The sequence below is a fragment of the Lathyrus oleraceus genome, chromosome 5, assembly GCF_024323335.1.
Source record: "Lathyrus oleraceus cultivar Zhongwan6 chromosome 5, CAAS_Psat_ZW6_1.0, whole genome shotgun sequence".
Lineage (NCBI taxonomy): Eukaryota > Viridiplantae > Streptophyta > Magnoliopsida > Fabales > Fabaceae > Lathyrus > Lathyrus oleraceus.
Window position 1 is genome coordinate 196,450,155 of NC_066583.1, and position 23,449 is coordinate 196,473,603.

General features: G+C 36.4%; 2 protein-coding genes across 2 annotated transcripts; both read left to right on the forward strand.

Moving 5' to 3' along the window:
* Positions 1 to 16,285: 16,285 nt before the first annotated feature.
* Positions 16,286 to 18,273, forward strand: LOC127079665 (DNA repair endonuclease UVH1-like). The gene is made up of 3 exons (XM_051020047.1): positions 16,286 to 16,332; positions 16,952 to 17,818; positions 18,075 to 18,273. Exons 1-3 carry the CDS (start codon positions 16,286 to 16,288, stop codon positions 18,271 to 18,273), a joined length of 1,113 nt encoding a protein of 370 aa, XP_050876004.1.
* Positions 18,274 to 18,372: 99 nt separating this feature from the next.
* LOC127079666 (probable galactinol--sucrose galactosyltransferase 2) lies at positions 18,373 to 21,039 on the forward strand (the record flags this gene model as incomplete). Its single annotated transcript, XM_051020048.1, has 10 exons — positions 18,373 to 18,429; positions 18,522 to 18,613; positions 18,744 to 18,848; positions 18,956 to 19,066; positions 19,207 to 19,759; positions 19,839 to 19,906; positions 20,003 to 20,137; positions 20,299 to 20,516; positions 20,615 to 20,703; positions 20,803 to 21,039. Coding segments are annotated over 10 exons (1,665 nt in total), but the record flags the coding sequence as incomplete, so codon positions are not given.
* Positions 21,040 to 23,449: the final 2,410 nt, after the last annotated feature.

The following is a 23,449-nucleotide window of genomic DNA, read 5'->3' on the forward strand; positions in this document are numbered from 1 at the left end:
CAACACTTCCTCAAGTCACTTATTTCCAAATATTCAATTTTGTGACCTTGGTCACTTCATTCCATTCATTTCCAAGACATTCATACTCTACCTTCATTCACTCCATGTGATACACCAGTTATCTTTGAGCCAAATACATTATCTCTTTGTGCTCCTTCGTGCGTCACCTCGTGAACCAAGAGACGTTTGGATCGTCCCCAAACACTTATTTCTTCACCTTACTCTTGGGTTTATGTTCCCACCCTTGTTGGAGTTCAGAACACAATCCTTTGGCTCATACCATAATTTGATCACAAATTCTTTTCATCTCCCACCACTAGTTCTTCGAATTACGGAGCTCTGAATTCCTCATTGCACTATGAGGATATGTAGGCATGAGGGCCATAATCCTCACCGAGCACTCTATCTATTCTTTTTCCTTTTCCCCCATCCTTTTACGAGTAATCTTTAGATATCACACATATTCGAGCGAGAACAATCAAAACGGTTCCTATGGAGTACCATGGATGTTTGGGGTGCTAATACATTCCCTTTGCATAACCGACTTCCTTACCCAGCATATCTCTTACCCACGGGTTTTATCGATGTTTTCCCTTCCCTTACGGGATAAATAAAGTTCGATGGCGACTCTGTTGTATGTTCGAGCGTGCGATACATTCGGGTATATTTCCGCTAGCTCCACGTGCGTGTTAAGAGGCAAATGGAATGCAAAAGATTTGAAAAAGTTATGAATTTTTGGGAAAATACATTGCATGAGCCGACCTGTATAGGTCATACGCCGATCTGTAAAGGTCATGTGTCGACCTGTAAAGGTGACACATCTAACAGAACCTACATGCTTTAAAAATGCAGTACATTAGTCAACCTGAAAATGTATGTGTCAGCCTGTATAGGTCATGCATCGACCTATGCAGTCAGCACATACTATAAGCTTTAAAAATGGAGTACATGATCCGACCTGAAAATCGTATGCGTCGACCTATGCAGTCAGCACATGCTACGGACTTTAAAAATGTAATACAGGCATTGATGTGAAAAATGTAATACATTGCTGGAGTCAGAGGATGCCAATGTCCGTATTCATGCTGTGAAAGTGGTGGTCAACCTAGCATCCGAAGGTAGAAGTTAATTTCTTCTGAAAGTACAAAAGGCTTTGACTGAAGATAATCATGTTGATATGATCACCAAATCATTGTCTAGTAGCAAGTTTATTCATTGTATGCAGTTGATAAAGCTGCATGATGAAAGTTAGTTTGTTCCTTTGATATTGTAGAGGTTGTTCCATGGTGGAGATTTGTGATATTTTGGATCGAACTCTAATCTCGACGGGAATAGCTTCATATTTTGACAGAGTTGTGCATGTTGTAGTCGAAGTCTGCTCAAGCATTCAGTTTTCTAAGTTAGCTTGTTGGTTAAGTTAGCTTAGTGTTTAAGTTAGTTTAGTAGTCTATAAATAGGTTGTTCTCTCAAGTTGTTGATAGAGGAGGTAAAGCATTGGTTGTTGTTATTCACTTGTAATCTTTTGCCTTAATTGAAAAAGTGAATAGGAAAAAAAAAAGATTTTAACAAATTCATGTTTTTCTTCTTCCCTCTTCTCTCTTTAGTAAAACTAAAAGGATTTCATGTATTTGTTCAAAAAAATTTAATCTTTCTCATAGTTTTTATTCGTTTGTGATGCGGTGTTTGTCACAACACTTATAATTCTTCAATCCTCCGTGGATACCATTGATTGTGGTTCCTGCTCTCTGGATCAGAAACAATTTCAAAACATAATCATTTTCAATACTTTCTTTTGAATTTTGATGAGCATGAGTTAAAAGAAACACGTTTCTCATTTGTCGCCAAATGCACCATAGTACAGTGAGCCACAAAAGTTTCCAAATATGTTCTGTATCATACCTAATCTAAGTTTGACCAAAAGTGTCTTTTGCTAAGCATATAACTTTCGCTTGTTCCATTTAAATTCTCAATGAAAGCAGTGTTTCTTCCATCACTTGGAGTATCGTTTGAGATTTTTTCAGCTTTTCTTTTATTAGAACATATCCACGCCAACATGTAATTTGCATTCACTCCATTTTTTTCCCACTTTTTTCAAAGTCTTTGTTCATGAACCAAGTGTGTCAATAGTCTGATTATTCAATAGTATCGCAATACAGTGACATCAATAGCGTATAAAAAATCTACCCTCATTCTGATTAAGCCTAATGACATACATTAATAAGATAAATCCATGTAGATTACTATAGGACAAAAAGAGGTTCACGGCTTATGAAATTATGATTACTTCTTCAACTTTTTAATTTAGTTGGTTAATAACAGTGACATTAACATTCTTTATATATTTGTCATTGTAAAAGAAAAAAACTTGAAACTTGCATTAAATGTATTTCATTTGAATAATGGGTTACTTTTGGCATGAATTTTCATTTCAAAGTTGTTATATTTGATGGGTCAAAATCAGTGGTTGAGTCTCTGTCCCATCCACACTATTCGTTCATTGTTTAACAAAGGAAGCAACTAGAAAGTCAAGTATCCAAGCATGAACTTAAACAACCGACTTTGCAAGCCATCACCAAACAAACAAAAACCCATCAACACATGCACCGGGAGGATGATATCAGAGTTCATTTCATATAAGGATTAGAAACTCAGTCGGAGTCATATGAAGACCAATGAAGTAGAACACATTTTTCGTGAAATGTGATATTTCTAAAGTAAAGTAGAGATGATAACTCATAACATTTGAATCATTTTATGGGAATAGGATAATTTCTACTAGTGTGTTTGGATGAGTTAATTGAGAATCTTTAAAAAATTTAAAATTTTAAACAATTTAAATGATTCAATTGAAATCTATTCATTTTTAAATTCTTTTGTTTGGATGGAGTATAAAAATGATTTATATTAAAAAATTTATATCATTTTCATAAATTTTAAAATTTTGAGTCAAATTTTAAATATAAAAAATAGGGATCAATTTGTAAATTTGAAAATTTAAAGGTACTAATTTATAAAAATTGAAAATTATTAAGGACTTATTTGTATTTTTTGAAAATTTTAAAGGTGAATTTGAAATTTTCATAAAATATGAAGATCATCTTGCAAAATTTGAAAAATTAATAATAAACAATTTAACATTTGCATTATATATAGTGAATGAGCGATTTCAAATTCTTTACTTTTTGGTGTCATTTGAAATTTCTTAAATTTAGTTTGAATAAAATACTTCATATGTGATGATCAAAAGGAAATCGTTTGTTTTTCCGAAAGTCTTAAGGTTGCAGAAACACTCATAGATCACCACAGCAGGAATCTCCATGGAGCACCAAACCTCAGGGTCGACCATTTGGCTAGTTATAACTACAAATCTTGATAGATTCTCTTTTGAATGCATCTGTCACATTTACTTGGTCGAGTTATTGGTGTTGAGGAATCAGAGTCTTCCTAAACAGCCTCTACAAACTCCTAGTTTGCGTAGTGTCAGTATTTTCATATCATGATCATTCATATATCATGCATAAAAGCAAAATCAAGTCATGCATAGATCGAAGTATACTTTGAGCTCATTTGCGTTGACCCAGGTCTCGTCGTCGGTTGTTATCCCTTGACCCGAAAGACCAGTTGTTACTGGCACATCTCTAAGTCTGGTTGTCACTAGCACTTTATCCTAAATCCAATTGGTCACTAGACTTCGCCTCCTAAAGTCCAGTTATTGATGGGACTAGTTGCAAGTCTATTTGCCCTTGGTACTTACCTAAAGTCCAGTAGTAACTGGCACTCTTTACTTAAAATCCAAGTGTTATCAGCATGAAGTCCAGTTATAACTGCCATTCCATTCTTAAACCTAATTGTTATTGGTGTCCTTAAAGTCTACTTGTCACTGGTGTCTCTTCAAAACCCAATTGTCAATGGCGTCAGTGTCACTCTGTTTGTAAATCCAATCGTAATCGGTATCCAAAGTCGGGTTGTCACCGGCATCAATTAAGTCCATGTTGTAACTGGCACCAATTCGTTAAAAGATGGTTGTAATACATGCCTACAGCCAAAGTCCAATTGTTGTTGGCACATACAGGGAGTTTGATTACCTTGTTTTTCCTGATGGTTCCTAGAAAGTCATGTATGGCTCATCGTTCTAAGGAATTCACGTAATCTTGGATGTTATTCATGTTAGAAAACTACAATGTTTTGCATGGATGATCTACTTATAAGAAGACTCCTGTTATTTTTGGTCTTGGGTAAATTCCCTGTTAGGAATTTCTCCAAATCTTTGATTGGATGAATCTCTTATGAGAAATCTCCAGAACTTTCAGATGGATTCTAAAGTGTCTGGTCATATCTGAACTTGTTGATAAAGCATACTTTGAATATTCCCTAGTGTCTCTTCCCCATCAATTTGTCATCATCTGTAAGCCGTCATCCATCGTCTTTTCCATTTTCATGTGGATCACCGCTACCATATCTCCATCATTCTCCACAAGTTTGTGTATCGTCCGTCATAAAAATCATGATAGGGTTCATCGTATCCCCAACAACCCAAAAAGAAGTCTTTCAGCTCATAGCATAGCATGCCATTGCATCTAAGGGAAAAATTCGGGTCTTCTGTATTTAAATACCTCTCACATCTGATTTCATGAGGATTACCATCACTCATGTTATCCGATGAAGATATTTAAATAGGGGCAACTGTCATACCCTAAAATTTTCTCCACCTGATCATCTGCATTCATCCATTGATGTTCATCTGTATATAGTCATTTCATTCATCTATAACCCATTATTTGATTTAGCTTCTTATGACCATTTCATTTGGTCATATAGATTTAAATTGGATTTAAAAGTGGGGAACTTTTAATCATCCTGGTTGATTCATTTGTCCTGACTAGCCACTGCATTTTCTCTATCCATTGCATGCCCATAATCAGCATTGATTTTAAATTTCACTTAATTGTTTTGGACTGTTGACTTAAGGTCTTGATGTTGATCTTTCATTAGTTGACTTTAAGAAATTAAGACTACATTGTTGCATTCATTCATTAGCACTAGGTTAACCTGCATTTCGGTCCCTTTGCAACAACCTAACCCATCTGCATCTCATTGTTTGATTTGATCTTTTTGGTTATCTCATTAGGTCATAAAGGTTTATTTTCATGCAGGTCAATATGAGACTTAGGTTAATCATCATGATTCATTTCATTTGGTTGTATCCACCATTGCATAGGCTATTAGAGTGTGTTTTTCTTCTAATCAGAACATTAGCCATTAGTATATTTTTTCTCTTTTTGGATGGTTCGCATTTACATCATTTTATCCATGCATATTTTAGCCTTAGAAGGACTTTAAATCACACATGAGCATTAACATATCCCAAATCCTGTTCAAATGTCCCTTTTTAATTAACTTAAAGATGCATGGTAACATTATGGTATTTTATCCATTTTGTGAATTTAAGTCAATTTCCAAATTCATCTCATTTGAATCCATCATGCCATTAAGTCTTAGAAAAATGTGATTCGTGGGAATAGTAAGATTTTACTTTAGAAGATTTACATTCAGAAATTGTACAAAAAATATATTTATAAACGACATCATGGAACATTATGCCATGTTCTTTTGAGTTTTGTGTTTTTTGAACTTAAGTCTAAATATCATGAATCTAATAAATAAAATCTTCAAAGGTTCAAGTCTTTTATAACAAAAATCGACCCCATCTTTGCATCCATCCATTCGATCCTTTCCATTTTTCAACTTAGGACATCACTTCATCAAGAGAACCTAACACCCAAAAGAACTTGATAAGAAATCAATAAATATTCTTTAATGTCAAGTATACAAACATGGTAACCAAGAAAACCATATCAAAAAATCTCCAAGATAGTCAACAACAATAATGTGTTTGGATAGAATATTACAGTAAAGTTTGTTTAGTTACCAAGCAAAACATAACCAAATCAAGACAAGAAATCAAATTTGTTTAGTTACTACATTAAAGTTTTGAAACAAGTTGCTATAGGTACCATAAAATATTTTACATCAAAATGGTCATTTTTATCCTCCAGCATAATACAGACAAGTCTGCATTTACCATAGCATGGATCTTGGCACAGCTGCACCTTTGTTTCACTAAAAAATACCTAATCAATGCAGCAGGGAATTGGTTTCCCTCTGTACCTTTCCCTTTACACCATTGACAGCAAAATAGCAAACCCTAAGAGAATCAATATATAAGGGGGTGTGAACATATATGAGGGATCGGGTTTTTTGGATTTCTTGGAGAGAGAGAAAATAGCCGCCATATATTCATACATATTAGATGAACAAAAACTCTAGCCACCATAAAAAAAATCACAAATCACAACAGCCATCAAACAACACCTACAACCCCACAACCTCGCCTAAATCAAGTCAAACCCTCACATTAGACAAGTTGCAGAAAGAAAAAGTAATTGAGGACAAGAAGGAGTACCTGAAATTGGACTCGAAGCTGACACTCTCACATTTGTGGTAGTCCCTCACGCCCTTATATTTATGTCTTATGTTTATTTGCTTCACGGTCATTTTTTTTGCATCTGATGTAGCTTTGTGACTTGTTGTAACTGAATCACTGATGAGATGAGGTTAGGACTTTTGAGGATGAGGGATTTTCCTTCTGCATAATGTGTGATCGTATCTTACTGATTTGCTTTTGTCATGTGTGCGATTATGTTCTACCATGATTTGTTTAACCTATTTTTGTCGAATTTCCATTCAATTTTAGGGTTCTAGGTTGAAGGATTTGGATTTATCATGGGAGGGATTCTTTTGTTTCGTTTGTTGGGTTTTGTTTTTCTGTATATTTTGGTCATGATTCTTTTGTGGGGTTTGATTGGAGGAACATGGAAACATGACTGAGCAGTGTAAAGAAAGGAAAATAATTTGGGAATAACGAGTGAAAGAGACATTGGGCAGAGAATAGAGTGAGGAAGAAATCGTGATTTTCGATTTTGTTCGTGTTTTTTTTGTTGTGGTTGTTCTGCAGAATGTGAGAAAGCGTTGGCTTTTAAGTTGAAGGGAATTAGCGTTCAAATGAGGAATTTGGGATTATTATTTGTTTATGTGCATTTTTTGTGTTATGTGGTTATAGGTGTTGTAAGTTAACAACTTAAAGGTCACGGTGGAGAGGTTGATACCTCGGTTTCCCAACCACCATGCGCCCCTACTTCCTTCATTTTATTCTGTATTTTATCTTATTTTTCCTATTTTTGAATTTTTTTCTTACATGTATTATTGGATGCATTTCTTTTGCAGCAATAGGACCTTGGGGTGGTGGTTGAAGCTTCATGCCTCCCACCCCCAAGTTCTGGGTTCAAACTCTTGCTGCCACTTTTTCCATTTTTTTCTTTTTCTTCATTTTTAACCTTTGTTTTTTTTAATTTCTTTTGCATTTTTTTAACCATCTAAAACATTTTTTCTTTCTAATTTTTTATACATATTTCATGTTTGTGATATTATATTTGCCATTTTATTTTTGTTTTTACTTTTTCCATTTATTTTATTTCGATTACGGTCATTGTAAGTACGTCATTTTTAATGTTCAAAAACAATGTGATACTTATGAACTTTGCTTATGTGACTTTGATTCGCATCCTCATATCACAATTTAATATGTGCATGCCTCGATTTTGCTTTTTTCGATTTAATTACTACGACTGTGTGTTTGTACATATGATGTCATATTGATATCCCTGATTCATGTGGCTTACTCTTGGGCTTTCTTACAATGAGCTCTTGATCAATATCAAGATGATTTTTGTAATTTCAAACCTTTATCAAATCGTTTATACGAATCAAACACCGAGTGACTTTTTAATTTAACGCAATGATTGAAACTTTTTTTCTCAAACAAACTCGAAAGAAGAAGATCATTGGAATCTAGCATTCCGGTGGAAACCCTCGAATGATCATCCCCAAGCCACATGTTTTGGTTAACTGTTCACTCTTTTCTTTCGTTCTTAAAACATTTAAATCAACTTAGACAAAATAAGGGTCGTTGGGATCAAGCATTCTGGTGTAACTCTTTGAACAATTGATTCTTATCAAGCGTTTGTTGTCCGTCAAACAGTTTATCAATTAATCTTGAATGAAAAAGGACCACTAGAATCTAGCGTTCCGGTGGAACCCCGTTTGATTAATCATGAGGCTTAAGTCTCATTCCCATCGAGCCTTCGTCGTTCAACTATAAAATACATCCAACCAATCAAACTATCTTATTACCGCCGTGTGATTAATTCTCAAAAACCTTTTTCAAAAATGAGAGATAGATTGTCTTAAGATGATGCAAAGCAATGCTTCATCCATAATCGATGAGTTGAGATAAGTGACATTTTCCTGTGAATGTCGTTACCTAGAAATCCATTCAATATGATGCAAACGCACGCTCCTCGCTTGTTTTGGGTAAAACAATGTGTTTCGTCGATTAATACAAGATAGTTTTCACTAAAATCGACCAACAAACAAACATTTTATACTCATAACTACATAAGCCTTGAATTGTCTATTGCACCCAGAGATACGTAGGATCAGGATTATGAAATCTTCTTAGGCCCATTAATAAAAAATTTAGGTATAATTCCTTTCTTTTACCCCCTTAATAATAGAAACCTTTTAGGTATTTTCTCTTCAATAAATATCTAAAAAACATCTCTCTTTTTCCCATTCAAATAAATAGAAAATTAAAAACTAACATAAGCTAACATTCATTCGATACTAACTAAACGGTTCCCATTGAGTATAACGAGCGTGAGGGGTGTTACTACCTTTCCCTTGCGTAACCGACTCCGGAACCCTGATTGGTTGCGATGACCATACCGTATCCTTTCAATTTGGGGTTTATCGATATTTTCCCTATCCCTCTTTGGAAATAAATAAAGTTTGGTGGCGACTCTGTTCAGTTCATCCCGTGAGCGTGCGATTGCGCTCTCCGAGGTCATGTTCTCATTTTTCGAGGTGCGACAAATTAGGTTTTATCACCATGAACAAAGTCGGCCTTGAAGTCGAGCCAACTGATAAGTCTACTTGAATTACACCTAGGATGTGTTTGGTATTTCCCTCATAATTGGACAAAACTATGTTGTTGGGTCGAAGATCATCATCGGTATTCCCCATCTTCTTAAATAATGAGTGCGGCATCAGGTTGACTGTCGCGCCGCCATCAACGAACATTTTGTTAACGACCATTCCATCTACCTTGTCCCTGATGAACAGTGGTTTTAAATGATACATCATTCTCGTGTCAGGTTTTCTAAGGACAATCTAATGTTCTTCGACAACGTCGTTGTTCCTGATGTAGTATCAAAGAGGCTTTTAATTTTATTCCTCGTCATGTATATAATCCTCCTAAGTTTCTGACACTTCTGATACTCGATCATATTCAGCAGGCAAAATTAAAATTATGTCGTAATTAATCTGCAAATCATCTTCAGACTTGTCGTCAAAATTACCGTCGACCATCTCGTCATCAGACCATGGTGTGTACTTGTAAGACCCCAATTTTGGCCCTAAGATCCCTCAGGGCATCATAACATTGCATTTGCAAAACCTCAAGGATCATGAGCATCTTGGTTCCCTTTGCCTTTGGGTGGGACTTCTTGTGAGTGGTTTGAGATCACCAAGCATGCTTGAATTGTATATTATTGCTTTTCTTACTTTGTTTACTAACCAAAAGCACAAAAATATGTCACTAATATCTTTTGTTTGTAGCTTGAGCAATTACACGGTCAGAGGCTTCAAGGAGATCCTTTGTGCCATGGAAAGGTCAAAAGAAGAGGAAAGCAAGCATGGTAATGGTTCCCAAATCTCTCCTCCATCAAATGTGCCTCCCTAGAACCTCAATTCATCATTTTGATCAAAGCAAGTCAAAGGGTTTGAGGTTTGTCTCCCAAGGAAACCTTAATTCATCTGATCATCCACAATGCCTTGCTCTTGAAGCAACCTCAGCCCATGGTCAAATACAATTAAGGGAAGTTCTTTAATTCATAATTTCATGCATATTTGAACTTATTTGAATGCCCTCAATCATCAATTCATCAAGATATGAGTCATGGACTTGAGAAGTTGATCAGTCAATTCATCTGACTATTTTAAAATACACTAAGACCTAACTTTTTATGTGTTGGTCAAATGGAGATGATCCCAAAATAAACAATGTTCTTAAGGACAATATGAACAACTTTCATGTTCATCAAAAATTGATTTGAAGCTTGGAAGGTCATTTCCCATTCCAAAACATTATAGGTCATTTTGGCTGAAACCCTAATTTTGGGTCAACTTAACAAGAACATAACTCATTCATTTTTCATGATTTTGAGGTGGGATTAAATGAATTGGAAATATTAAGATTTATACTTCAAATTTTATGTTGAACAAAATTTCAAAATCTCAAAGGAAATACATGTGATAATGCAATACATTATAGGTCACTTTGGACCAAATGCATTGAAAGGCAAAAAAAATCCAACTTCAAGTGCCCATAACTCTTTCATCAAAAATCCAAATGATGCAAAATTTAAGTCCATTTTTATTGTCTTGAAAGTATCTACAACTTTTAAGTTGGAGGTTTTTTCATTTGAGGCTTGTATCATCAAACAGAAGGGCTTGAACATTGGCCAAATTTGGAAACTTTGCCTTTGCATGTTTTGCACCTTACACTTTAAACTCAAAATTCACTAATTTCCACACTCCAAATGGATTTTTGCCCAACATAACATTTGTTCCTTATATCAAGACCTTTCCAACCATAACTCACATGCTCATGTTTGGATTTGGCAAATGGCATTTTCGAAGAAGAGAAGTTTTAGGCATAATTGTGCATAACATGTTGAAATTCATCACACAAGCCAATTCACTCCAAACTACGCACCCAAACCATCTCACATTCATTTCAGATTGCATTTGGCATTGAGTTTGGGCCTTTTGCATGATCATGCAAGCCCATGCAATGAATATCCAATTCCATGCACACGGCTTTGATCACACTTGCCTTGCCTCTCCATCTATAAATAAGAGCCTCACTCCATTCAATTTTCATCCATGAATCAACTTGAAATGCTGCTGAACTGAAAACCAAACCTCTCACCAAAGGAGCTATTTCACTTTTCTTCATTTTTTTCAGATCTAAAATTCAACTAAATTTGGTTGAATCTTTGGATCTAAAGCTCCTAGACCTTCATCCTTTAGTCCATTACACTTCTGTTTTGCCAAAGGAAGCAAGGAGAAGAGCTCATATCTTCACAAACCAAGGTTGTTCTTCAACTGGTTTTTTCTTCGAAACTCACCATTTATTGGTCTATTTGCTTGGATTTTGTGTTGGTTAAAGTCCTCTTCATAGAGGCAATTGTTTTGAGTGCTTAATTGTTGAAATCCATGAAGTTCACATGAACACCACAGAATTTCCACCTATGATTTCTCTCAATATAGAGATCTAGAGTGGAATTGAGTGGTACAGGGATGATGTACATCATTCCAGCTTTCCAATGATGTATGGATCGTGTATTTTGGTTAAGCTTTTGAAACCTGCAAATGTGGCCGGAATCTTCATGCTCACCGGAGAAGACGGTGGCTTCGGTCACCGTCCCTTTGCCAGATGCATTGTGAGCCCTTGGATCTGATTTCCAGATTGAATCTCCACTGTCCAATGTTATGACTTTGTTTTAATGTTTGTGTGACGCATTGACTGGGACGTATGGTGGAAGCGTGCATCTGGAGCGTTTGATCAGCCACGTCAATTAATGAGGCTTGATCAGACGTTCCTTGTTTTTTTTATTTTTCTATTTTCTGATTTAATTTCTTTTATTTCCATTATTTTCAAAAATGCATATCTTCTTCATTTTAAATCCAAAAAATATGGGACCAATTGCATTCTTCTCCAAATAAGTTCTAGTTTCTAATTTTGATTTTTAATATTTTTTATTTTGTCATTTGATATTTTTTGTGAATTTTCTCTTTTCTGGTTATTTTTAATTCATTTTAAATAGTTTTTGATATTCAAAAAATACAAAAATATTTTCCTAACCTATTTGAATGATGATGGATCTATGAAAAATATTCTCATCAATTTTTTAATTGATTTTGAGATTTATTTGAGATTTTAGTTCAATTAGGTTATTTTTATTCATTTTTAATTGATTAAAAATAGTTTCTGACTTTTAAAAATGCTGAAATTTTTTGTCAAACTTTGTTTGACCTTGTTGAACTTGGGATAAATCACTTGGACCTTTCAAGGTTGATTTGAAGTGATTTTGAAGTTTGACCTTTCTTTTATTTTTAATTTAAGTTTATTTTAATATTAAAAATGCCAAAAATATTTTGCTTATTGTTTGACCTCCAATCTTCATCTCATTTTCTGATTTCTCATTGTTTGACTTTGACTTTCAATGCCATTTGGTCAAGACATATGGATTGGTACATTTTATTTCACCTTATGCACTTTATTCTTTCCATTTCCTTTTCCATTATTCATCTCTTTCTTCTTCTTCTTTTTTCTTTTTGATCAATGAGTTAAAGGTTGATAAGTTAGCATTGATTAGGGAGACTTAATCTTCCTTGATTCAAATCTAATTCATCTTGATCAATTGATCAAGTGAATGGCTTTGCATTAAGGATAGGTTGTTTCCTAAATCATGCAAAAGACTTAAACCAATACAAGATCATTTCTCTTCTTCCTTTTGACATGGCAAGTTGTTGGAACTTGGTTCACTAATCAAGACTTCTAACTTGTGTTTTTGCCTACATTATTATTGACCGGCCTCAGATAGTTGTGACTTCTACATAAGTCCAATTACGATTGCTTAACATAGCGCTAAATTTGCCTTATGGCACACTAACTACTAACACTAACCATTAACCATTAACATTTACTTTTTGCTCTTTACTTTTATGCAATTTACTATTCTTGTACATATTATTCATTTGCTTTTCCCTTTGCTCATTTGAGTACATGTTTATGTTAATGCAATTTGCCTTTTTGCTCACTTGAGCACATAATTGTGTATATACTATTGTGCTTGTGTTTTGTTTTGTTGATTGTGGGCTAAATGCAAAGAAATGGACAAATGGACTTAGTTTCTAGGACATTTCCTATGCAAAAATTGGAGTAAAAGAACCTTAATGTTGGAGATGGATTAGAAGAACAAAACCTCTAAACTCACTCTTGTCCATTCTTGATTTACTGCATTGGAACTTTTGATGTGTGTGTTCTTGTGCTAGGGAATTCTATGAGAGCTCAAATTGAAGAATCATTGCCATGTTCATCCAAAGTGAGAGATGCAAGATGTACTAAGGATCTCTTAAGAGATGTGTTTGTCTGTTGCTTGAGCTTACTATTGTGATTGCTTATTCCAAAGGATGGGAGCTACTTGGATCATCAATATGATCTCAAGAGAGGAACTCCATTGTGGTTTTATTCTTGTCCCTCACCTCTTTGTATGCTTAGGACTTTAGCCTTTCTTCTTCTTCTCTCCACTCTAACCCAAGCCAAAACTCTTTGTGCAAACATTTAATCATTGTTTTCAAACATTAGAAACCTAAACCTTATGCTTTTGATTTTCAAGCTTTCTTTTTATAACACTTATTTTGAATTGAATCCTTAAGTCAACTTTGACCATTTTGTATATACTTCTCATTGGTAAATATAACCCATTCAAATGTCTTTTGTGGTTTCAATGGCCACTTTCTTAATCAAAACTTTTTCATAACCTTTAGCTATTAGGTTTGAGTTATCCTTGTGGTAGATGTAATACTCACCTATATCCTTAGTGATGGACAATGAGTCTTCCATGCTTATTATAGGGTTAGCCCCTCACTAGCATGTTGAAGCTATCCTCACATGGTGGATTTATGGTTTTAGGTTGAGTTTTCTCCCTTGGATAACAAAAGACCTTAAGGCTTTTGGACCAATCAATTCACCAACTCATTTTTGAAATTTTTTACCCCGAACTACGAGGTTTTGATCCTAATCTTTTTTATAAGATGGTACGTAGGCAATGGGTTTATCCATCCAAACACAAATGTAAATAATTTGTATATTCTCTTCTCATCTCTTCAATCATGTTTGCACAAACAATTTTTTTCATAAGACAACAACCTTTACAACACATATGAAAAGGGCTCCCTAGGAGTACCTAGGATGTTTTGGGTGCCTAACACCTTCCCATTACATAACCAACCCCCTTACCCAGATCTTTGACTCTCTTTTACTAGTTTTTGATCCGATAAAACTTTTAGGTTTTTGTTCGCTTTCTAACCATTCCTTTGGAAAAATAGAAGTGCGGTGGCGACTCGACATGTATGGTTTATCTTGGATTTAGTCAATATCTCTAATGGTAACGAATACCCCGCTACAGTACTCCGGCTCTTTGTCCTCCGGTTGAGGTGTGTACTTAGGTGTTTCCTCATATGGATGAGGAGTGTAATCTGGTGCCTCCTCATCTGATTGAGGTAGTACTCAGGTATTTTCACCCTAGGCTTGTAGCCATCCTCAACGTGTTGCGCCACCTTCATAGACTGCCTTTTGTTGCCCATTCTTTTATCCTTCTCGGTGGTTCATTTGGGTAATGCTTCTTTTGAGCCTTTGATAGTTGATGGGAGATTTGCCTCAGGGACTTGGTTTCTATTAGAAAAGGCCACTTTTTCGGCCTTTTTCTTCCTCTGTTGATGCCTCTATTGGGTACAGGTCATTGGGTTGTCAACTTTATAAGTTGGGGGAATGTTAGACCTTCCCTTCTGGACTTTGTGGTTACCTTGATCTTGGACCCCCACCTTAGGGTCGGCATTTTCCCACTTTGGTTACTTCTCCCCTTTCACATTGAGGGGTTTCACCCACTTATTCTCAAACACATTTACTGGTGGGCGAAATATCCTTTAGCGAGGTTGTCTAAACTAGGGTTGGACAAACGGTCGGGCTCGGACAGTTTAAGGCTCAAATATCAAATCCCGCACAATCCACGGGTGTTAAATGATGGCCTAATATCGATTTTTTTAATTGATTTTAGTTTGGGTACGGTTTTTCGGTTTCGATGGTTGTACGGTTTGAAGCAAATAAATTGCAGTGAAGAAAACCAACAAATAAACTCAAACACCATACAAACAAATAAAGAATGCAAAGTAGATCTAAAAAATGAAGACGAATTTAATTTGTATGAAGACATATTTTGTTTAGATACGTAGAGATAAAGTTGTTTTTTATAACATTTGATAGACTTGAAAGCATATTTAGTGTAAGTTCAAATATCTTTCTTCTTGTTTCAAAAACTTAAAGAATATATGAAGATGCTTTAATGATGGTTTAATTATTGGAAAAAATAAAATAGAAAGAAGGAAGTTGGACTCTGATGCAATGAGAGAGAAAAGAGAAATCAGTGACACTTTCTTTGTAAAATGAGAAGATAAAGATTAAGGTAATTAAGTTGATAAATAAATTTGAAACAAAGAAAAAAGAGATAATGATGTGGGTCACGTGAAAGAATGGGACAATTGTGGGTCTCAAGACTACACTATGGGGAACCTACAAACTAACCCTATTAAAATATGTCAGCTACAAAATTCTACTAGTAGTAATATATATAAAGCAACCTACAGACTGAAATGAGTTAAAATTTTGGTTAGTGTCAGATTCAAATGGATGGAATTATTTTATCTGATTTCGACCGATCAATCTGTTTCAAACTGAATAAAGCAATTTTCATATTCATGGGTCAAAAATAGACCGGCCGAAGGGATGGTTTTTTTAGCGGATGAACCGGGTTCGTTCGGACCATAATTTTTTGTCCACCCCTAGTCTAAACTGCCTCTTGTACTTTTCATTTTTTGAGGGCCACCGTGGTTGTTCGAGGAAAACCTAGCAGCTTGGCTTCCTTCTCAGCCTCTCCTAGGTTCCTACCTCCTGGTATCCTCCATCTTCTTTGTTGCTTCTTTGTCAAAAACAACATTGCACCTTAGACACATCATCATTTTGGAGTCGTTGAGCTTTTGTCGCTCCGAAAAGTCAATCAGCCCCTCTTCAGTCTGGGGGTAAACCGTCTGCATTTCAGAATCGGCAATAGTAAAGATCTGAGTGTCTAACTTCTTTCCAATTGAGTAGTTTATGCCTCCCAATAGCCATTTCGACTAGTTCGTGTTTAGGGACTTGTGTAAAGCATTTTGCTTTAAGAAGTCTAAACTTGTTGAGATAATCATGAATGGGCTCAAGGATTTTTCGCCTAACACTAGCCAACTCTTTCAGACTTATTTTTGATCAGCCCATGTAAAAACGTTCATGGAACAACCTCTCAAACTGACTCCATGTTTGAACAGAGTGTGGAGGTAATGTAGTGAACCAGGTGAAGGAGTTTTCGTAAGAGAGTTTAGTAAATACTTTATCTTCAAATTATCGTTGTTTGTTATGTCTCCTGCTTTGGTTTGTTACCTAGTGACATGTTTGACCGTCGACTCACTCATGTCGCCAGCGAACTTAGTGAACTTGGGTACTTTCCAACCCTTGGGTAGTTTTGTTTGTCGAGCATATTCTGAGAAAGGAGATGTGAAGTCACTACGCCAAAAATGACTTTTAACAGCGCATCTTAGACAGCGCTTTTAAAAGAAAGCGCTGTCTAAGGTTAAAATTAAAATAAAACACGGAAAATGTTCCAAAAAAATAATGAAAGCGCTGTCTAAGGGGGGGTCTTAGACAGCGCTTTCTAAAAGCGCTGTCTAAGACCCCCCTTAGACAGCGCTTTTAGAAAGCGCTTTTAAATATAGACTTTAGACAGCGCTTTTGATAAAGCGCTGTCTAAAGTCTTTAAATTAAAAAAAAAATTAAAACCAAAAGCGCTGTCTAAGGGTGGGTTTAGAAAGCGCTTTTGGAAAGCGCTGTCTAAGGGTGGGTTTAGAAAGCGCTTTTGGAAAGCGCTGTCTAAGCGCTTTTAGAAAGCGCTTTTGGAAGTCTTCAATTCCACGAACACATAATCACAGAGCTTCTCGAAGACACCAATGGCGGTCTCGTCATTCTCTCTTCAGGTCTCTCTCTATCGAAACTCATTTCATCTTTTCTCCTTCTTCACTCCACTTCTCAGGCAACACTTCTCATTCTATCTCCTTCCTCCGCCACTCTCAAATCCAAAATCAATTTCCATCTCAAAACCCTAAACCCCCAATTCTACCAAGTCCCCGTCGAAATCACCGCCGACCTCCCCGTTAACCACCGCCACTCCCTCTACTCTTCCGGCTCCGTCTGTTTCATTACCCCTAGAATCCTCATCGTTGATCTTCTCACTAATAAACTACCTGCCTCAATTATCTCCGGACTCATCATCCTCAACGCTCATTCCGTTTCGGAGACTTCCACTGAAGCTTTTATTGTTAGGATTTTTCGTTCTCTCAATCGAAGTGCGTTTGTTCGTGTTTTCTCCGATAGGCCACAAGCGATGGTTTCGGGTTTTGCGAAGGCGGAGAGAACTATGAAGTGTTTGCATATTCGTAAGCTGCATCTTTGGCCGAGATTTCAGGTTTATGTTTCGCAGGAGCTTGAGCAGGACCCGCCGGATGTTGTCGATATTAGGGTTCCGATGAGTAAGTACATGATGGGGATTCAGAAGGCTATTGTTGAAGTTATGGGTGCGTGCTTGAAGGAGATGAGGAAGACGAATAAGGTTGATGTGGAGGATTTGACTGTGGAGAATGGGTTGTTCAAGTCGTTTGATGAGATTGTCAGGAGACAGTTGGATCCAATTTGGCATACTTTGGGGAAACAGACTAAGCAACTCGTCTCTGATCTCAAGACCTTGAGGAAATTGTTGGATTATCTAGTCAGGTTCTTTTGCTGTTTGTTCTTTCATTGCATTTGTATTCTATTTGATGTATCTTTAATGGTGCTTGCTGCTTATCAAGGTTTTAAACCACAGTCATTGTAATAGCTGCTTTGCAATTCTCCACAATGTGGAAATTTAGGGTCAAAAGCGGTTATAGGGACATTGAAAACGTCAATGTCATAGATTATATTGCGGTTGCATGCCTTTTATTTAATTATTCATTTAGGCACTGATTGTTGTGTGCCATTTTCCTGATAGGTATGATGCGGTGACTTACTTGAAATATTTGGATACACTTAGAGTGTCGGAGAGTTTTCGATCTGTTTGGATTTTTGCAGAGGCGAGCTATAAGAGTGTCGGAGAGTTTTCGATCTGTTTGGATTTAGAGTGTCAAGTGACGCGTTTTTCTCTTTTTGTCTATTTCATCTTTTCTCTTTGTTTCCCTATGATGTTGTAAAGTCATTTGCAGCTATAGAAAAAAGATTTTTTCTCTCATTTGGTGAAATTGTGATTTGTATTTTGACAAATGTGGTGTTACTGATTTCTTTTCTGCGTGTTATTAAGGGCTGTTGAAAAACACATGCAAACTTTTCTGCACCGCGAGAAGAAAATAGTAAGAATCTTATCTTAGCCATATCACCAGTAGATCCATCTTTTAGTTATGTAATAGATCTTCTAACTTTTTTATCGATTGGTTTTACACAGTTACCGTCTTTCGTTGACTGGTTTGGCTGGTGCACATGGGATGCTTTCTATACTGATGTCACAGCTGAGGGTATTGAGGAAGGATTGAAAAGGTAATTTGTGAGAGAAACATGAGTGTCTTGCTTTTCTTTTTTATGGTAAGTGAAAAGAGATCAAGATGATGTTTAGAGGCACCAACTAGTTACTGAAATGCTGTGTTTCATTTCATTTCTTTTCCTTTAGCCTATCAGAGGGAGGTGCATCTCCACGGTTTCTCATCATCGATGATGGTTGGCAACAGATTGAGAGTAAACCAAAAGATGCCGATTCTGTTGTACAAGGAGCACAGTAAGATTTTATCTTGTTTCTTAATTTAGCATTTTTCATGCACATTGCATAGAAAAAGTCCTAATTTAGAAATGTATAACTGATCCTCGGAGATATGATTCTTGCAGGTTTGCGACACGGTTGACTGGTATTAAAGAAAACACTAAGTTTCAAAAGAATGGTGGGGGGAATGGCTTGGAGCATGTTGTAGATCAAACAAAGCAACTACACAATATGAAGTATGGTCTAGCATCCTGAAATCCTATAAATTCATTTCAAAATGATTCGTATTCTTCGAGTTGTTGAGTTATGTGACAGAAGAATTATCATGACTTAATTGTTTATTTTATGTTTCTGAATTTTTGGTTTTCTATGGCAGGTATGTATATGTTTGGCATGCTCTAGCTGGTTATTGGGGTGGAGTGAAGCCAACAGCAATTGGAATGGAGCACTTCAACACTGTTGTAGCATACCCCATACACTCCCCGGGCGTTCTAGGAAATCAACCAGACGCCGTCATGGACAGCTTGACTGTCCATGGGTTAGGTCTGGTTCATCCGAAAAAGGTCTTTGATTTCTACAATGAGCTTCATGCTTACTTAGCTTCGTGCGGAGTAGATGGAGTGAAAGTTGATGTGCAAAACATTATCGAGACCCTTGGTTCAGGACATGGCGGAAGAGTCTCAATCACACGTAGCTATCATCAAGCTCTCGAGGCTTCTATTGCTCGAAATTTTTGCGACAACGGATGCATTTCTTGCATGTGTCACAATACTGATGGCCTCTATAGTGCCAAGCAGACTGCTGTTCTGAGAGCCTCTGATGACTTTTACCCACATGATCCTGCTTCTCATACCATTCATGTTTCATCGGTTACGTATAACTCAATTTTCCTTGGAGAGTTCATGCAACCTGACTGGGACATGTTTCATGTAAGTAGAAGTGAATCTGTATTTTGAGTACCTTTTAATAGCTATATTCTTGTTAACAAAAGTATATTGGTAATTTCAGAGTTTACACCCGGCAGCCGAGTATCATGCTGCAGCTCGTGCGATCAGTGGAGGCCCAATTTATGTCAGGTAGTATATTGACATTCATTGCAGTTCTTGTTCAACATTTGGTTATACATGACTATATGTATTAATATCGTCATGTTGCTTTTGTTGCGTATATAGTGATAAACCAGGAAGGCATAATTTTGATCTTCTAAAGAAATTGGTTCTTCCTGATGGCTCGGTTCTCCGTGCTCAGTTACCCGCCCGACCCACTGTTGACTCTCTCTTTGTTGATCCAGCAAGAGATGGGAAAAGGTTTGTTAAATATTCTATCTGATATTCAGTGTTAAGAGTTTGACCTTGTAACTTCAAGAGACGGAGTTCAGCTCCTATCAGAGACAGTCATTGATAGGAGTTTTTCTTTAGTAGTCACTAGTTGGTATGCTTGAATCTTGTGTATTAAAATTCATTTTCAGCTTGCTCAAGATATGGAATTTGAACAAATGTTGTGGAGTTGTTGGTGTATTTAACTGTCAAGGTGCCGGGTGGTGCAAGATAGAGAAGAAAAACCGTATTCATTGCGAAACCCCTGAGACACTTACTGGCTCTGTCTGTACCTCTGATGTTGATCTTATTGCTCAAGTAGCTGGTGCTGATTGGAATGGAGATGCTGTTGTCTTTTCTTATAGATCAGGTAATTTCATTGAGCTTAAAATCTTTGAATTTCAAGAAGTGAAATTGCTACTGTGAAATTCAACTTTATTAAAATATTGACTAGCATCCACATTTCAGGCAACATAGCTCTTTTACCAAAGGGTGCTTCAATGCCAGTGACATTAAAAGTTCTAGAATACGAGCTTTTCCATTTCTATCCAATCAAGGTAAGGCTTAAGCAAGTTTGTTATACAAGATATTGCAAAGAATTGTTTGTTTGGTACCGATGAACATGATATGCTGAATGAATTGATGCTTTTTGACAGGAAATCGCGCAAGGTATTTGGTTTGCACCAATAGGGCTATTGGATATGTTCAACACTGGAGGAGCTGTGGAACAGTTTGAAATCCATCAAAAAGGAGTAGCTGCATCAGTTAGCCTAAAAGTGAGAGGAAGTGGAAGATTTGGGGTTTACTGTTCCCAGAGGCCAGTGAAGTGTGTGGTGGGTGATAATGAAAATGACTTCAAGTATGAGTCAGAGACTGGGTTGACAACTTTCTAAGTGAAATCGACTAATCCGGATACGTTATTGAAGTTTATATTAACATTGGTTATGTATAGGTTTTTGAAGTTTAAAATGAATTGAACTTTATAATTGTTAGGATATTCAAAGATACTACCTTAGTTATGTATTTTCGTCTGGATTAATTGTTTACTTTAATAAGTAGGAAAACCATGGATAAAACATGGATCTGTGCCGATCGAATGACCACGGATACCGTGACGGATACCTCAATGTTTGTTCATAAATTTGTGTAATTAATGTGTACATTTGTAGTATATGTAATGACTTGTAAATGTGTACATAAATTTGTATATATTTTAGTACATTTAAGGCAAAATTGGTTTGAATTGGTATATATATATATATTTGTTAGCCAAAAATTGGTAGAAAAAAGGCCAAAATGGCATATATAAAATGTGATAATTGTCTGTCAAAATATGGTTGAAAACAGGTAGAAATTCTGGTTTATAAACCTGGAAAAAATGTGGTTTAAAACAAAAGCTTCAAAAAATTTCGTATACCTTAGACAGCGCTTTTGTAAAAAGCGCTGTCTAAGGGGGGATTAGAAAGCGCTTTAGGCAAAAGCGCTGTCTAAGGGGGGGCTTAGACAGCGCTTTTTGAAAAGCGCTGTCTAAGGTATACCTAAAAAAATTAAAATATGAGGGTCTTAGAAAGCGCTTTTGGCCAAAGCGCTGTCTAAGGGGTGGGGCTTAGACAGCGCTAAAAGCGCTGTCTAAGGTATACCTAAAAAATTTAAAATAAGAGGGTCTTATAAAGCGCTTTTGGCCAAAGCGCTGTCTAAGGGGGGGGGGGCTTAGACAGCGCTTTTAAGATTTAAAAAAGCGCTGTCTAAACCTTTAGCAGCGGAGGTTTAGACAGCGCTTTAAAGCGCTGTCTAAGGCTAAAAAAAGCGCTGTCTAAGGTCTTGTTTGTTGTAGTGAGTTAGGCCTATGGAGGCCCACATTAAGACCATTTTTGGCCAAAATCTGTTCGACCATATTTGCTATATTATTGTGCCCACCAAAGCTATTATGTTGAACATTGCAAAGGACTTGATCCGCATCCTGGTTCCTATGAACCATCAGGGGTTAGCTTGAGCCATGTATTCTACTTCCTCCCTATTTGGGATCGGTTCATGTCGAAGCCCTTAATTTTAGCTTGCATTCGCCTAAACCAATCCATTTTCAGGTGTTTCTGCTTGCCCCACATTCAATATCTGGGAAATTGGTGGAGAAGGGATCTAGGGTGTGCCAAAGAAATCGGCTATTCGCCCCATTTGATTTTCCAATAACTCATAAGTTTGGTTTGTGTTTGTAATTAGTGGGATGAAAATAGTCCCCATTTGTTGGGTGAGAGTGTTTACTAATTTCAGATTACCATCATCCATTTATTGCCTCATAGCCATCATAAAAGTGGTATTCAATGATGGTTTTGTCTGAGCGATATAGCATATTTGTCTTAGTTGGCCCATATTATTAATGGTCGATGCAGAGGCATTCTAAGGGTTATACAATGGTGTTGTTACCATTGCATTATCACTATACATAGACATTTTAGTTTGCAGGCCAGCCATCATCGACGTTGGCATGACCTAAGGGTTATCCCTATTATTCGTTGGCATAAAAAAACCTAACAAAGGCCTTGCGACCGTAGGGTTAAACAAGGCATTTTCTGACTGTGGTGGGGGAGTTACCCCTTGTGATGGCACCGGTACAACTTATGTTGACGACGCCATCTGAATAGTTGTCCTAACAGTTGTTGATACAACCGCATCTTCAATCGTCGACCTAACTGGTTCCTCTACTACATTTTGGAGATTATTATGTGCACTAGTATTGTATACATAAGGGCACGTCATTTTCGGCAAAGACTTTCCACTCTTTAAACATATGCAAACAACCCAGAAATGCTCATGAATGTAAAAATAAATTATAGGAAAAAGTGTGTATACCTATACAAACTAGAAAACTTTGGCACGATCCAACTAAGCGCGCCAATTTGTTTACGCTGAAATTTCCTAAACAATCGCTTGTCTCTTAATTAAAGGTTACAAGCAGGATCGACTAGTGAATCCTAGGACATTGTGCTAAAATTCCTAACTTATGGTTTTCTTTTAAGAAAGGATTATATTTCAACTGGGTCAAAATAGTTGTATTGAAAGTGTGAAAATATAATCTCAACAGAAATAGAGCAAATTGTTGCAGTAAAGCAAAAGAGAAAGAAAATGTTGAATGGTGTGTAAACGAAAGTAATTGGACTAGAAAACTAAATTGAATTGAAAGACTTTTGCATTAAAGTAAAGATTGGTGTTTCATAGTTCATATACTCTCTCAATGAAGACTTTTTCTCCTAGCATTGATACTTCGAGTGTAAGTGAGATTATGTAGTAAAATGAGCACCCTTAATT

Bases quoted from the DNA above. Each gene is read 5' to 3' on its own strand.
- LOC127079665 (XM_051020047.1), top strand. From the start codon at position 16,286: ATGGAACAACCTCTCAAACTGACTCCATGTTTGAACAGAGTGTGGAG. The intron at 16,333-16,951 runs GTAATGTAGTGA...CGCTTTTGGAAG, and splicing joins TGTTTGAACAGAGTGTGGAG to TCTTCAATTCCACGAACACA. The intron at 17,819-18,074 runs GTTCTTTTGCTG...TTTTCCTGATAG, and splicing joins TTGTTGGATTATCTAGTCAG to GTATGATGCGGTGACTTACT.